We start from the raw sequence: 17,209 nt of genomic DNA on the forward strand, positions 1-17,209 counted from the left end.
TATTAGCTGATTTAGATTCTTGTCAAAAACAAAATAGAAAAAATAGAGGAGAGAACCCAATCCCTGAGTGCGTTCCAATGGTTGTGCTAGTAGTTGTTGATTTAATACCCACACTTGTTGATTTAATGTCCAATTTTTTTTTGACAATGTTGCACCAATAGTTGTGACTTTAAAGTTGTTATTGTTGATGATGACTACCCATAGTTGTTAAAAGCAACCAATCATGTGATGCCACATCAATTGCACAACTATGGGTCTCCCTTTTGCACAACTATGGGTCTCCCTTTTGCACGACCATTGGTCTCACCTTTCTTTTGGGTTGTTTTGGACACCTTGGCAAAAAGCATGTCGGTGTGGTATTATGTTTGATGATATGACCCTAAAACCTTAGTTATAAGCAAGGGACTTGCCAAGTAAGTTGTTCTAAAAAATTGGGAGTGATTTGAAATTTTCACACAAGATTTTGAAAAACATGAAATTAGTGTACTCAACTACTGAGTCCTCTCATCTATGACATCACTACACTACTAAACTCATGGGACCACTAACTTTAAAATGTTCCTTAAAAATCTCAACAATACCCACTATTTTTTTTCCAAGAGCACCCCTCTATGGGACGTTACCCTAATTTTTTTAGTGGGGATTGTTTTTCACGAATGTCTTCATTATCAATGGGCCTTTGGCTTATTAGGCAAGCTGAATGGTTTTGAATGAATCACTTTTGATCAACTCTTATTGATTGCAAAGTCCTAAGGATTTTGGGAGAATATATATTCTTCAATTCTTTTCTCTTAACCGAAGAGGTTTTGACCTAAGAATCATGCTCTCATATTGAAATTTCTAATATAATGATATTGTAATGGGAAAAATACACCACTTACATAAATTATCACTACAAAAATTAATTAAATTACAATAATAATTATATGGGGAGCCATTTGGGATTGGAAAATGATCAAATGTTAAAACTAAATGTGGAATTATAATAAATCAAATTGTGATAGTTAGATTTCAAAGGTAAGAAAGTGAAGTTTGAGATGTCTAGAGCTAATTTGCCTCACAATAGAAATATTAGTGCTTGTAAGGATGGCTCTCATAGGCTTCTACAAGTCGATTGTGTTTCATCCTAGTTTATTTATGTAATCGTTCAATTTATGTTGTTGCTCTTACCATTCTTTTATTCCTCTTTGTTTAGGTATATTTGGAATTTAGTTTATGACTATCATTAGAGGTTGCATGTGGTTTTTGTATTTAGTTTTTTCTATTTTGAGTTTATGACTAGGGTGTTTGCTAGGAGGGAGGGAGTTTACTTTTTTAATTTCTAGGTTGGGTAACAATTAGAGGTGGTAGGTTATTTTGTAATGGAAACTTAGTAAATTAAAAGGGGGAGAATTTTCTTTACTTCTTAGGGTATTATGTAGTTTTATATACATTTCAAAACTTAATGGATTGTTGAGTCAAGAATTAATGTAGAGTTGGAATGACTCATTATACTACATTCTTTATTATTTTATTGTAATTTTTTATTAACTGGATTATAGTATCTGCTTGCAACAACATAGATTATCTATATCATATGGTATTGAGCATCCAAAGATGTTGGGAGTATAGAAAAAATTTGTGGGACATTCTTATTTGTTATTAAGAAGAGATGGATAGTTCAAAGGAGAGTTCTAGGTGTAGTTGTGGATGCAAAGGTGGAGTTATTTCATGATGTGAAAAATAGCATTTAACCAATTTGGAAGAAGAAATGAAACAAAGGAAAAGTTTGAAGCAAATGAAGTTAAATTTTTTGAATTGGAGGAGTTATGGTAGATGTTAGAGTAGTATGAGGAAAGTAATAATGGGAAGTAAATATAAAGAAAGTTGAAGCAAAGGTATTCAAGGGTTATGATAAAGTGATAAATATACTTGATGGGAATAAATACTCACATTGTGAGTAAGAGCCAATTTTCAAAGAAGAAAGCCATAAAATTTAAGATAGCTAAAGAATGGACTTGCTAGGACACATGGAAATATTAAGTCCCTTGGGGAATCAAGGTAGAGTTGTTATTGAATGAAAGGCCCTTAGATGTGTTGTGGAAAGAGTTTGAGAAAGAAGGTGAATTGGATGAAGATGAAGAGGATGAATGGGATGAAATTGTTTAGTATTATTAAGAAATGGAACGTATTGATGATCACCAAGGAAGAGGAAAAAAGTTAGAAGATTTTAAGGTAGAAGAATGTGACCAATCACTAGGGGTGGCCCAAAGATGCTATAGTTGTGGATTTGTATTCCACACTAAAGTTGAATCAACAACAAATATGGAGATCTTTAGGGAGGTAATGTATTTGATGGTCATATTGATTTTTGATAACATATCTAAGAAGAAGAAACTAGAGGGATGTCTTGAAAATCTCATAATTGATGAAAAGAGGGAAGAAGACCATCTCATTCTTGGAGAAGAAATGAGAGTGATTGAGGGAAAGAGTGAATTATATACATTTTTTATGTAGCAAAGGAGGATTACATTGTGCAAATAAAATTTTGACTTGTGAGAAATCAAATCTTTATAAACATCAAGTTGAGATAGGAAATGTAGACCACTAAAATACCTTGAGACCTATAAGATGATGGTAAAGTCCAAAGGATCCCTTCAGGGTATTGTAGTTGCATTAGCTAGACTAGGGTGTAAACCCTTCAAACAATATATTTTAGATCAATATTTTTGTATGGGCACTAATTCCACAATGTTGAAGTGAGATTGAACAAGAGTTGACATCTTCGAATCATAGCTAAGGTTGAGTAAGGGACTCTATGAGGAATAGGTAAAGAATATTTTTTCTCTTAATGTATCATGTCCCACTTATATTGAGGTTATCACTATAATTATAAAGCATATGCCTTTCTTATAGATAATCTTTTGTTTCTCTATCATGACAAATGTCATGGAGAATGCTCTATTAAAAGAAGTATTTAGCCATATCATAGGGTTAGCCAACTTTAACTAGTAGTATGCAAATGATAGATACTAGTAGCTAACCAATTTTACAGGGTTTAGATTCTATTTGGCTAGTAATAGGTGATGGATTATTCTATCTACCCGTCTTAAGAGTTATGTATTGGCTTTGATGTATCAAAAGAAGTGTGTGTGTCTCCTACATTGTGTTTTCCTAAGCTATGGTTTCGTATTTGAGTTTTAAATTTAATCAAGGTGATTGATACTATAGGAACTACTCTTAAGTCTACAATAAGAGCATAAGATATATTAATTATGTAACTTATAGGATTATATGATAACATAAATGATTAATGAGCCATGAAAATATTATTGCCAACCTTAGGTGATGCATGTTGTTACACTTATGCAATATCTAGTGATGATCACAAGTAACATGGAATGCTTTCCCATCATCACAATTTGTTTAAAGGACCATGGAAAAGGATGGGGTTTGTGATGCAACATAGCATGTATTGACATTCCTTTTTGGATGGGATGTACTTATGATATTATGTGTTAGCAAGTAAAGAGAAGTAAATGATGATTATATTAAGGTTGAATCTAGTCTCCTTTGCTAGATGGCTACTATGTTGTACTTGTGAGGTTAATTTATTCATGTTATATATGTGTTTTGGATGCCTAAGCTAGTCACTATGTTTATATGTTCTGTAGGTATGAGTCATTCACCTACATATAAGCTAGCCCCCATGTGTACCTATGAGGTGCATAAGAGCTAATCACTAATGTAAGAGTGACACAAGTGAGAACTAGCAAACTTGTGCATAAGAATTGTAAGTTTAAGCCCATCATTGTATGAACATGGGATGTTGGAACGCTATGGTCCCTAAGTGGTTTTGTGTACATTTGTACACTAATAAGTGGCATAGAACCAATATTTTATTAGAATGTGTTTATTATTATTCTATTCTAATTAGATTAAACTAAATGTAAAACCTTAATGATGCAAAAACATCACCAATAATGGATTCTATTTTTGAAATTAACCACTTGTGGGATGTCAAATGGGCACTAGATAGGGCAATGCTTATTTTTAAATCTTTTTTTTAGCACTATTGGTTGGTGCAAGCCAGGGATAGATACTTAATTTGTAAATTTGGAGTTGTTTCAACCTATTTTTGGCAAAATTTGTGTGAAATCATGGACTTGGTCAGCCTCTTCTTACAACCTTATCATTTTTTTATTTAAGTTGGGTTATGTTTTTAGTGGAGAGGTGAAAACAATTGGCTAATAAAAAAGATAAAAGGATATGTTGTTGTTACTATTCTCTTAGTCTAAGGTAAGATAAGAGTGAGAGAATGTTTTGGTAAAGTAAGGAGAGATAGTTTGTTGTGTGCAAAGAATTTGGCTCCTAAGTGATGGGTGGTGTAAAGCCTCTTGGATGGTAGTCATAAAAATCTGTATTCATATCATTGTGGAAGGAAGTGTGAGTTTGGGTGAGCAATATGTGTGGGTGTTTTGTTTGTTATGTTTTCTCTTTAGTTTAGTGAGTCATATTGTAGTAGATGCAGATGGTTCAATTAAAACAATATGAGTGTTGGTGATAGGAGTTAACAATCTAACAATTATATGCAACAATATTACTATATCTATGAATCTATCATTTAATATAATCCTTATTTAGTTTTTCTTACTATGCTCTTGTAATCTCTTTTGATCTTTAGGTGAGTTGTTTGAATCATCAACCCTTCATTGGGGTGTTGATTTAGATCTACATCAATTGGTATCAGAGAAAGGTGATCCTTGGATTGAGAGTGTGAGAAGATCTCTGCTATTGTTGGAAAAGTTATGCAAATGAATTTTAGGTGGTGCTAGTAGATGACGTGGGAGATTTGAAGCATCCAAAACTGCAAATTTAGCTCAAGGAATGAGAGAGATGTAAATAAGAAAGAAGGGGAGTTCATCTTGAAGATGTAAGTGATGAAGAAGGAGAAGTGACTCAAGAAACTCAAGGGCATGAAGAAGTGGTGGATGTTTCAAAGACTAGATTTCTTACAACCATTACAAATATTAGAGGTACACCTAGATTAAATACACTCTATTATAATGGAAGATTGAATGGTGAAGAGATCATAGATTGGATTACAATGGTGGAAACATATTTTGACTATGAATCTATAAAAGAATCCAAGAAGGTCAAATTTACTTGTACAAGGTTAAAAGGTCATGCAACTTTATGGTGGGACTATGTACAAATTGAAAGACAAAGAAAAGGGAAAGAAGAAATTAAAAGTTGGAGTAAAAAGGTGATGAAGTTGAAGACCAAATTCTTACTTTCAAAATATATGTTGAGTCTATTCAAAATGCTATAAAACTTGAGACAAAGGGAAGCAGATGTAAGGGAGTATATTGAGGAGTTCTACAAACTCACTATAAGGGTTGGACATGTAGAAGATGACTCAATAAATATAACAAGTTATGTGAATGGATTGCATTTAAATATTCCAGATGAAATTAGTATGTTGGAATTTAGAAGCATATAGGAAGCCCATCAAGGTTCTTTAAAGGTTGAAGAGAAGTTAATTTAGAAGGCAACAAAATAGTTCAAGAGGATGAGGAAGGTCCACTATTGGAAAAAAAAAAGCAAATAGTAGAAAGGAACAACAAACATGTGAAGAAGAAATCAATACTTCACAAAATAATTATTTCAATCAAGGTGCAAGAGGAAGATAATATTTTTCAAGAGGAAGAGGTTATTATGGAAGAGGTAGAGGAAGATTTTTTACACACTCATACTATTAATATGGAGAAGTTGGGCATAGAGAATTTGAATATCCTCAAGTACAACAAGATAGTTGTAAAAAGAGTGTGGCTAGAAATCATGTTGCACAAGTAAATGTAGAAAGTGTTGTATCACCTCAACATATAGAATAATTAGAACAAGGAGAATCATTAATGTTCATGAGAGTTTTATTAAAACTAGAGAAAGAAAAGAAAGACCATGAACAAAGAAGAAGTTTATTTAAGGTTGTGTGCAAATCAAGTGGAAAATGTTTTTAAGGTATTTGTATACAACAATAGTACATATAATTTGGTGTCACAACAATTGGTGAAGCTAAAACTAAAAAAGGACAAAGCATCCCAATCCTACAAAGTTTCTAGGTTACAAAGAGGTCAACAACTCTTGGTAAGTGAACAAAGTTTGGTTAGTTTTCAATTTGAAAATTACAAAGATGAAGTTATGAGTGATAAATGCTTATGGATGCTTGTCATATTGTTTTGGGTAGACCTTGGCAATTTGTTAGAGAGGCTATGTGTGATGGAAGAAAAAATATATACATTATTGCTAAGGATGGAAATAAATTGACTCTAAGATCATTGAAGAAAATCTTTGAAATAGAAAATAGTCCTATTGTGTGTTTGAGCATGGAGAAACAATTGTTGAAGGCAACAAAAGAGGTTAGGGGTAATCGACATGCAGTAGATAATGGCAAGAAGAAGAGTGATGTTGAAGGTAAGCATAAATTTTTCAAAGAAGTGAAAGAATGCTCAAGAGAGGACACTAAATATGCTAACTTCAAAAGTAAAATTCACAATTTTTTAGTTGGAGATTTAGTATTTTCTCGTATACAGAAGGAGAGATTTATGAAAGGGATCCATGATGAATTATAATGGGAAGTACTAGGACCATGTGAGGTCCTTAAGAAATTTGCAAAAATAATTTATGAAATAAGGCTTTCGAAAGGAGTAAATATTTCAGTAATTTTTAATATCATGAAGGACAAACAAGTGCATAAATAAATGAGTGTTTAGTTGTGCAAACGAATAAGCACCAAAATGAACGTTTATAAGGAATGTAGAGTAAAGAAATAAAATTGAAAGGATGGAGAAATTCCTTGGATAAAAGCAATGATGGGATTTCAATCCCAAGATTCTCTAAATGTCAAAGTATGAAACTTATGGAACATTTCTTTCTACCTATTGAGTTTTATGAAGGAGCATCACCAACAATAGATTCTATTTTTGGAATTGACAAAGTTTGTGGGATGTCAAATGATGATACATGGGGTAGTATGCCTATTTTTAAAACTTTTTCTTACTATTGTTGGTTGATGCAGGACAAGGACAAATATTTAATTTGTTTTCAAAGCTATTTCAACCTATTTTTGGCAAAATTTGCATAAGGTAATGGACTTGGTTATCCTCTTATTGCAATCTTATCATTTTTCTTTATTTAAGTTGTGTTTTGTTTTTAGTGGAGAAGTGAAAATAGTGGGTTAATAAAAAAGAAAAGAAAGAAGTTGTTGTTACTATTCTCTTAGTATGAGGTAGGATAAAAGTCAAAATAATTTTTTGGTAAAGTGGGGAGGGATAGTTTGTTGTGTGAAAATAATTTAGCTCTTGGTGTCATCAGAATCAGAAAAAGAGGGAAATCAAAATCTAAATCTAAGCTATCATGAAAGCTTAATTGAAACAAAATAACCTTAATGACAATCAATGAAAGTGCAAACAAGAATTGAAACTAAAACCTTTATGCAAACCTAGTCTCAATTTGTTCGCCTTGCTTCCATTGTCTTTCTTTCTCTTCAACTGCAAGTCAGATGTCGCTCTCAATAGATTGTGCACCTATAATGAAAGTTTGATGACGTAATTGCAAAGATATTTGAAAAATGTGTGGTCCCGATTATGGAAAAGATTGATAAATTTATAGAAGATTGGAGAATCAGGATGGATTCAAAAAGATGGCATAAAGCAGCTTTTGACTAGGCATATCTCCTTTTTCAAATTTTAAATTGAGATTAAAGAGATATTCTCCAAGAAGAAAAAGAAAATCAAAAGCTAACTGGTTACTTCCATTTTCAATTTTTAAGAAAATATGATAATGATTTTTGAAAATCATATAAAGTAGATGATGACATACTTTCCATTTTCGAGAAATTGGGAGAATATGAGAAAATAATTGATTTAAATTGGATAATGATTTATTTTAATTTTTAAAATCATTTTCTGGATTTTATTATCATTTTTGAATTTGGATGAGGATAATTAAAAATTAAATTAATTAAACAAATAAAGACTTGTTTCCATTCTTGATTTTTAAAAGAAGATAATTAAGATTTTATTAAATAAATATAAATTTATTTTATTATGATGAGATAATTAGCTAATTAAATAATTTAATGAATAATTAAATTATTCAATTATGAGAAAAATAAATTTGAATTTAATTAAATAATAAAAACTATTTAATTAAAGTGGGATTGAACTAATCAAATAATAAAGATTATCCAATTGAAGTTAGGAAATGAATGATTAGTAATGAAATGATTTAAATGATTAGGAAAATAGAAAATTTGAATTAGAAGAATGACACTTGATCAATTAATCGATTAGGGCGGAATTGTTAGTAAGTTAGTGTGCGCAAGCATGGTGCAATTTTGGGTGTCTACACCTGGGTGATAATTGGTGTAAAGCCTTGGATGGTAGTCATGTTGGTGGTGTTTAGAAGAAAAAGTTGTCATATTATTGTGGAAGGAAGTGTGAGTTTGGGTGAGTAATCTTTGTGGGCTATTTGTTTGTTATATTTTCTCTTTAGTTTAGTGAATCATCTTGTAAGAGAGGAAGTGGAAATTAAAACAATATGAGTGTTGGTGTTGGGAGTTAACAATCTAACAATTATATGCAATAATATTACTATAATTATCTATGAATCTTTTGTTAGCATAATTGATGGAGATGATGATGAGATGAGAAGATGATCGGTAAAGTTGATATGATCAGGTATATGTTGTCATTGATGTCAACTAGTTTGACCCGATGCAAAACTAACAGAGGAGAGAAGGAGAAGTTGAATCATGCATTGTGGTTATAATTGAGTGTTGCGATTCAGAATATATGTTCATAACATTAGCATGAGTCTGCGATTGAAATCGCATCAAGTTTGGTGAACCAGAAAGCACATTTATAATTGATTGTTATGAACTTTGTGAAGAAGAATGAATACCGGTATCAGATCTTCAACTGGTAACGATTTAAGGTTTGGCGGTGGATCTTATCATGATCATAACTTAGTGATGACGTTTCATAAAGTGTGTGTAATGATAAAGATGGTATTTGAGCGCGTACAAGGATCGAATTTCTTGGGAAATAGCAAAGTGCTTAGAAGAATGGAACAAGGGTTTGATTGCTTATCAAATCAATGTAAGATGATCATTCAACGACAGAAATCATCTAGAAATTTTTTGTAATGATCTGTAATGTATTTTCGCAGAGTGTTTTGTCGTGCTAAATATAAATTCATTGCATCTTGTTGATGTAATTAGGGCTTGTAGCCGCCCTAACTGAAAAGTGTATTTAGGGCTAGTTGGAGAAGGGTTTTTGTGTCAGTAGTTTTAGAAGAAGGTATTGTCGAACCAGTTTGAAGTGTCTGCATGTGTATAGCAGATTTGTGCTAAAAAGGATCTGTACTAGCAAGCAAGGAAGTGTTGTAATCATATCATTTGCCCTGTTATTCCCTAACAATTACAGTAGTCTGAAATCCCTTAACTGGGTAAATCCTAGCAAGTCTGATATTATAAATCCCTTCACCGGCTGGCTCATTAATTTGAGTTTGAAATCCTCTAACAAGGTTACTCTTAACAGGGTAGAACTCCTAACAGGGTTGAGGCAAAATCCCTTGGCTGGGTGACTCCTAACAGGGTATGCTCTTAACCAAGCATATTGTAAGCTCTTAACCAGGCTAGGCCTTTAACCGGACGCATTCCAAAAGAGTGCAAATACATATTGTGGGTGCTAATTCCCACCGTGGTTTTCCCAGTTGGGTTTCCACGTCAAAAATCTTTGTGTTCATGTGGTGGATGCATTGTTGATTTGTGCATTTAATATCTTTACTTTGTTTTCATATTGACGATAACTTGAGTGAATGGTTTGGTAAATCAGCTTAGAAGATTGTTTGAGTAGTTACCGGTACAATTTTGTGAAGTGTTGCAAATTTATTTTATTATTGATTCACCCCCTCTCTCAGTAATAATTGGATCCTCATAATAACATCTTTTATTTAATATAATCTTTATTTGGTTTTTGTTACTTTGTTCTTGTAGTCTCTTTTGATCTTTAGGTGAGTTGCTTGAATCAACAACCCTTCATTGGGACCTTTATTCAAGTCTACATCACTTAATGAATAGCTGTGATTTAAAGTGAGATTAGATATCTAATATAAGAAAGGAAGATGAATTATCTTTATCTTTGGTGTACAAACTATGAGGTCTTTGATTCCCAAAAGGGACACATATGCAAGGTCATCATAAATGAATTCTCGAGGTTTAGGTTTGAGTGTAGGGATGATCTCTACATTTGGAGCTTACCATATTCTAGTGTGACTATATATGTTGGCATACAATTCTTGTCATGATTGTGGCTGGATAAGTCATGAAACTAACACTTCTGAATTAAGGGGTGGTTATTAAAATATTCTTTGCTTCCTTTTATGTCTAAATTTTCTTTTAAGGATGATAATATTTATAAATACCTTTGCAGAAGTTGAACTTTGAATATCAATTTCTCATTTGTAGAGCCCCTTGATAGACCAATTTTATGCCTTAAACAAATATTTGAAGACCACACTCTCAAGCATGCAAATGGCATAGATGTAGATTCTAATTATGATGAACATATTCTTATTTTGACCTCCCAAATGAATTACTTCTAATATGATTTCTCTATGTTATAGCTTATGAATTAATTACATGTTGAATATCTTTAAATACCAAGATATAACAAGTTGTTCAAACATGTGTCAGGCCAACTCCTAGCAAATATCAAAGGGGGGAGGGGGACTCAAGAATTTAAAATAGAAAACAAATGAATGTAAGGTCATTTTAAAGCACCTTTGGAATGAATTAATTACGTGTTGAATATATTTAAATACCAAGATATAACAAGTTGTTCAAACATGTGTCATGCTAACTCCTAACAAATATCAAAGGGGGGAGGAGGACTTAACAATTTAAAATAGAAAAAAATGAATGTAAGGTCATTTTAGAGCACCTTTGGATCAATTTTGAGCCCCCCTAAGATTGACCTTGGATAGGAAATGCAAAGTCTTGGTGATAAAAATATGTTCATTGAATTTTATGCTAGTAATATGGTGAACAATATGGTGAATATACTAAAATAAGTGCAAATGGGGTTGGAATAAGGTCAAGTTATTAAAAAATATGTTAGTAGGAGTAAATGAATACATATAGAGATTGAGGAATGACCCAAACTTAATAGAAGAATGTAACACGTGTCAAAATATAATTACTTTAAGTCATTCCATCAAAATGAACCTAAAATCGAAAGGAAATTTTTTTAGACGTATAAATTTTACCATTATGTAGCTTGTAATTCTCTCTCAATGCATGTATTTTTCCCATTCTTTGATTAATACAATTTGATATGTTTCTTTAAATGAAAAAATGATAATTTATTAAATGGTTAAAGATGAGCTGATTAAAGATTGCACTCACAAAGAATTCATCACAACTTTCACCAAAATTAAAAAATATAAATAAAATAAAAAACTTTCACCAAAATATACTTCAAGTGTTATTAATTTTAATTTGGATAAATAAATGGCCATAAATACCCTTTCGAGGACGAAGACAGCGGCAGTGTTTCATTGTCACGGAGGGAAAACCAGAATGAATAACAATCTGTTGATTTCTTATTCAGTTATAATCATACATTGCCAATGCCATACATGGCCAATCTCAATCTCAATCTCACGGCCTTATGCAAAGGGGGTCGGCTGAAAGAGGCGCTACACATCCTCCTTACCACACATAACCCGCCTGTAGAATGTTGTACATATCTTCAACTATTGGAGGCTTGCGTTTCCAAGAAATCCCTTTCAGAGGGTAAGCAAATCCACTCCCACATCACCCATATGGGATTTGGTTTTGCTACAGCTACATTTTTTCAAAACAAGCTTATCAACATGTATGTCAAGTGCGGTAGCTTGGTGAATGCTCGCAGAGTGTTTGACGACATAACTGAACGAGATGTCATTTCATGGAATATCATAATTGCAGGTAACAGAAGATTTGGTTATCCTCACGAGGCATTGATCTTGTTTCATCAAATGCAACGAACGGGCGTCCAACCCGATCATTTTACCTTTTCCAGTATACTCCCAGTCTCTGCCAAATTAAGAGCTTTGGAAGAGGGCATGGACATCCACCAGAGCATAATGGAAAGAGGGATTTTATCAGATGTTGTTATAAATGCCCTGGTTGATATGTATGCGAAATGTGGAAGAATACGCGAAGCACGTGAACTGTTTGACAAAATGCCTCAAAAGAATATGGTCTTATCGACTGCAATGATTGTTGGTTATACACAAAATGGCGAGCTTGGGGAAGCATTAAGGCTTTTCAAAGAAATGCCGCAAAGAGATGCGGTCTCGTGGAATGCGATGATTGCGGGATATGCGCAAAATGGGTTTGTTGATATGGCTTTAGAAATTTTGAAGCAAATGCAATTGGCAGGAGTGAGGCCAGACTCCACAACCTTTGCCAGCATCCTCCCAGCCTGTGGCAAAATAGGAGTTTTGAAACAGGGCATGAACATTCATCAAAGTATAATTGAAGGCGGTTTTTTGTCAGATGTGGTAGTTGCAAATGCCCTGGTAGATATGTATGCAAAATGTGGAAGCATGCACATGGCACGTGAACTTTTTGACAAAATGCCTCAAAGAGATGTGGTTTCCTGGACTGCAATCATTGCGGGTTATGGACAAATTGGCGATCTTGACGAGGCTTTAAGGCTTTTCAGAGAAATGCCTCAAAGAAATGTGATCTCGTGGAATACAATAATTGCAGGATATACACAAAATGGGTTTGTTGAGAAGGCGTTGGAAACTTACAAGGAAATGCAGTTGGCAGGTGTAAAGCCAATCTCCACGACCTTTGTGAGCATCCTGCCAGCCTGTGCCAAAATGGGAGCTTTAGAACAGGGTATACACATCCATCAAACTGTAATTGAAAGTGGATTTTTGTCGGATGTTGTAGTTGCAAGTTCCCTAGTAGACATGTATGCAAAGTGTGGAAGCATACTCACAGCATACAAATTGTTTGACAAAATGCCTCAAAAAGATGTGGTCTCATGGAATGCAATAATTGTAGGTTATGCACAAAATGGATTTTCCAAAGGTGCTATCAAACTCTTTGAACTAATGAAGTACTCTGGAACAAACCCCGACCATGTGAGCTTCTTTTGCGTTTTATTAGCATGCATCCATGCAGGTTTGGTGGATGAGGGCTGTAAATACTTCAATGCCATGAGTGACTCTTATTGCATCATGCCTACATTTGATCATTATGTGTGCATGGTTGACCTTCTTGGCCGTGCTGGCTATCTTGATGAAACTCTGAACTTTATTATTAAAATGCCTATAAAGCCTATGGTGGTTGTGTGGACGTCTTTGCTTGGTGCCTGTAGATCACATAAGAATATAAAGTTAGGAGTTTTTACAGCAAATCTTATATTTGAGCTGGATTCTAAATATGCTGCGACTTATGTTCTTCTAGCAAACATCTATGCAGAAATGGGCAGGTGGAGTGAGGTTCTAATGGTAAGACAGTTAATGAAAGATAGAGGAATTAAAAAGATACCTGGATGTAGTTGGATAGAAGACCAGAAAATGGTACATGCTTTTTGTGTGGGAGACAGATCACACCCACAGACACAGGAGATATATGGAAAGTTGGATGAATTGTCTTGGGAGATGAAGGCAGCAGGATATTTTCCAAATCCAAGACATGTACTGAATGATGTGGAAGAGGAGGAAAAAGAACTATTTCTCTGCCACCATAGTGAGAAATTGGCAATCGCTTTTGGTTTGTTAAACACGCCCCCTGGAACAACCATTAGAGTCGTGAAGAATCTTCGAGTATGTACTGACTGTCACACTGCAACCAAGTTTATCTCCAAGATTGTTGCAAGACAAATTGTTGTGAGGGATGCGAATCGGTACCATCATTTCAAACAAGGGCAATGTTCTTGTGGAGATTATTGGTGACTCAGAGAAGGAATTTGTAAACATAAGGATCCTATTGATTCTATTTCCATTTTCCATAATGTGTTATTTGCTGTGCTTGGAGATCCAGAACATGCTGTTAACTCCATAAAATCATATTTAGAGTGTGCAATGTGCACAACTGCCTATATTATCCGAAGAATATTTGTCAAAGCTCGGTTTTATGATATTTAGCCGATAGGCTACTTATAGCGTGAGGTTTCAGTCGAAGCCTGTCTCACGGGGTAAAACCAATTTTCTATCTGGTAAGCTGTGCCGAAAAACAAGCTTCAGATGCTCAGAAAATCTACCAAAGAACTTTCAGAGGTCACAAAAATCTTTCCAGTTGTGAATCGTGATCGATCAGATTGTTATCTTTTTAATATCAATGGATTTGATTCATCGATGGCTACCATTTATTGCCTCCGACTCACAAATCTAAATCAATCGATGTTGAATTCGTCACCACCACATATTTAGTCTAAGACAACCTCTGGTCATACACATCTAGAACTTACCCAATTTCTCCTCATTCTTGGGAATCACTTCTTGTTTTGGGGGAATACCCAATCATGGGAGCCAGCTTCAGCTTAAATAACAAAGCCAAGATTGGAGGATTGAAGTTCTGTGACTACACTTCCATCCATGCTCCATTAGAGCCCTCACTGTCTAGTTCTTCCCCAGCAGTCCAATGGTACTCTACACCTCGTATTTCTGCGCAGTGTATCGAATGATGGCCCTATATTCTGTAAACAAAAAACCATTTTTCAGCTAACTTACATGATATGAATTCAATCAAGCGTTTAATGAATAATGGGTAGACAAAATTTGACTGAAAAGGATGAGATGAGAGTTCTGTCCTAAAACGCAGTCATCTACTCAAATGATTGCACAAAACTCACAATAATGGTTTCAATACCCTGGTATTATATTTAGGCATGGAAATGGATTAGCGTAGAAATTTGTGTTACCTACGTAGGCGGGTTTCTTATGCTTGCATTTGCTCATGTCAATGAGGTGAGTTCGTGAGGGAGTTGCTTCTTGAGAACTCTGGCGATAGCAGGGGAGGCAAGCAGCCCATAAAGCTCCAGTACAGTGGCCGCCATTGTTCCGAATCAAGCTTTGAAAGCCCGAGATCTGTAGGTCTCATTTGCATTTACTGTTCAAGCAACCGCTAGAGGGACACTGGTTTTGGATCATCTCATTTCTTTAAAAAAAATTCTGTGGTCAATTTCCATTATATTTTTCCTCCAAACTATACCAATTTTTCTTATCGGGATCGTTGAAAGAACGACGTATTGGTGCGTAATCTTGAGGTAAGTTGTTTTCCATGGTGTCAGTGATTTTTGTTTTGGGTATCGATACCCGACATGTGATCTTTGTATTTACAGATCATTTCATACCCACTTTAATATTTTGTTGATACTTTATAGAGATTATTTTTGTGTCTTCTTGTTGCTGCCGCTGTTGATTTGGTAAAATTTCAGAGTGTTGAAATGAACTCATCGTTCCCATTTAAGAGGCATAACCATGTGTGTCCTGTGGAAATAAGATTTAGAAACAACAAATGTAACTGATTTGCCCATTTGGTGAATTAAGTTACCATTCAGCAGGGGCAGTGCAGCATCTGTGCTTCCACAGGGCATGATTTTGGAGTCATTCTTGAAAGTCCATCAATCATTTTCAGATATAAATAGACTTGTGCTAAAAACAGAAAAAGAGAGTTGTTGATTATGTTGAATGAGAATAGCTGATGGTAAATTCTTGTATGAGTTAGCAGAATGAAATTTGGAATTGCAGATGGATTCCAGATATTACAGAGACAAACCATGGCATGTAACCTTACAGATATTTTGTGTTTGGAATTCGTTTCTTCATTTGGTGATTTAAGGGAAACCTTTAACAAAGGTAGCAGAGCCTCCTCTCTCTACTTTTTACTCTGTTATTGGATGTGTTTTGTCGTTGTGATGAATAGATTGTATCATGTTTCTTCTGTTAGTATGTCTCTTCATGGGATATAACTTGTCATGTGCATCATTGTCATGGCACTTCTGGCAAAAACAATATAATGATTAACGAATGAACATATTATAAGTCAAGCAATATTTTATGGCATCTTATACGAACGATGAGAAGCTTAAAAAAAAATTTCCCCAGACATACCTTTCCTAGACTTTTTGGAAGGAAAAATTAAACTATTTAGATGACCTTTGTTAGATTGCCTGCAAGTAACCTCAGTTTTCATCCTACAAGGGCCTGAATGCATTTTATCCCTGATTTTCCATAACTGTAAGTCATTGGTAAAATTCATGGCCATGTTGATTGCTAATAAATAATGTTGATGTCTTGTTTGAGAGTCAAATCACACTCAAATGGTAGTTGGTTTTTAGACAGATGAAAGATAAAGTGTAGCAATTATGGTATTTGATTTTGTTTTCAGAATTGCATTGTTTGCTTGATGAGTTAAGGGAGGTTTGAACCATTTCCTAAAGGCATTGAAATCCCTGTAATCAGGCATTCCAAACTTAATAGCCTTGTTCTTCCTTGAGTGTGTAGACATCTACTGCTAGTGTAAATAAGGATTAATGAGTGAAGTTAATAGATTATAAAATGTTTTACATAGTCCATTTTTTTGGAGAAGAAAAAATATTCATCTTATTGCTTAAATTTTGAAAGGTGAGAAGTTCAAAAAAATTATTGTAGACACAATTGTCTTAGTTTAATTGAATAAATATTTTTATTTATTCATTTTTTTTATCCTATGTCTTCTATTAATTAAATACAATTTTATTTATTTAATTAATTCATCAAACTTCTTCTAGTCTTTCTTTATTTAAATAAATATCTTTCTTTATTTAAATAAATATTTTTATTTATTTAATTGGTCTCATTTCTTCTATTAATTAAATAAATTTTTAAATATTTAAATAATTCATTATTTTTTTCCCTCTATGACACTTGTCATTCATCTCTTAATTTGTCTTTAACCACCTCTCTAATATTTTTCTTATTTTCTACCTCTTAATCTCAGTCCTCCATTTATAGGGTACTCTCTATATAAGAGGATCTTTTCATCCTTATTAGCTCTAACTAATGTGAATCCTTATGCTCATGTGACCTTTTAGAGCAATCGATCGTTCATGCGTCTACACAACCACAATCTGTTCTTTGCTGAGCTCTTGTGCACAATACAAAATCTAAGAGTAACTAT

General features: G+C 33.8%; 1 protein-coding gene across 1 annotated transcript; it reads left to right on the forward strand.

The window, feature by feature from the left end:
• The first annotated feature begins 11,596 nt into the window (after positions 1–11,596).
• On the forward strand, positions 11,597–15,996 carry LOC131029609 (pentatricopeptide repeat-containing protein At2g22070-like). Its single transcript, XM_059210091.1, has one exon. The coding sequence runs from the start codon at positions 11,674–11,676 to the stop codon at positions 13,999–14,001; it is 2,328 nt and encodes a 775-aa protein (XP_059066074.1). The 5' UTR covers positions 11,597–11,673; the 3' UTR covers positions 14,002–15,996.
• Positions 15,997–17,209: the final 1,213 nt, after the last annotated feature.

Source organism: Cryptomeria japonica, chromosome 8 (assembly GCF_030272615.1).
Source record: "Cryptomeria japonica chromosome 8, Sugi_1.0, whole genome shotgun sequence".
NCBI classification, from domain to species: domain Eukaryota; kingdom Viridiplantae; phylum Streptophyta; class Pinopsida; order Cupressales; family Cupressaceae; genus Cryptomeria; species Cryptomeria japonica.

Bases quoted from the DNA above. Each gene is read 5' to 3' on its own strand.
- LOC131029609 (XM_059210091.1), top strand. From the start codon at position 11,674: ATGCCATACATGGCCAATCTCAATCTCAATCTCACGGCCTTATGCAAA.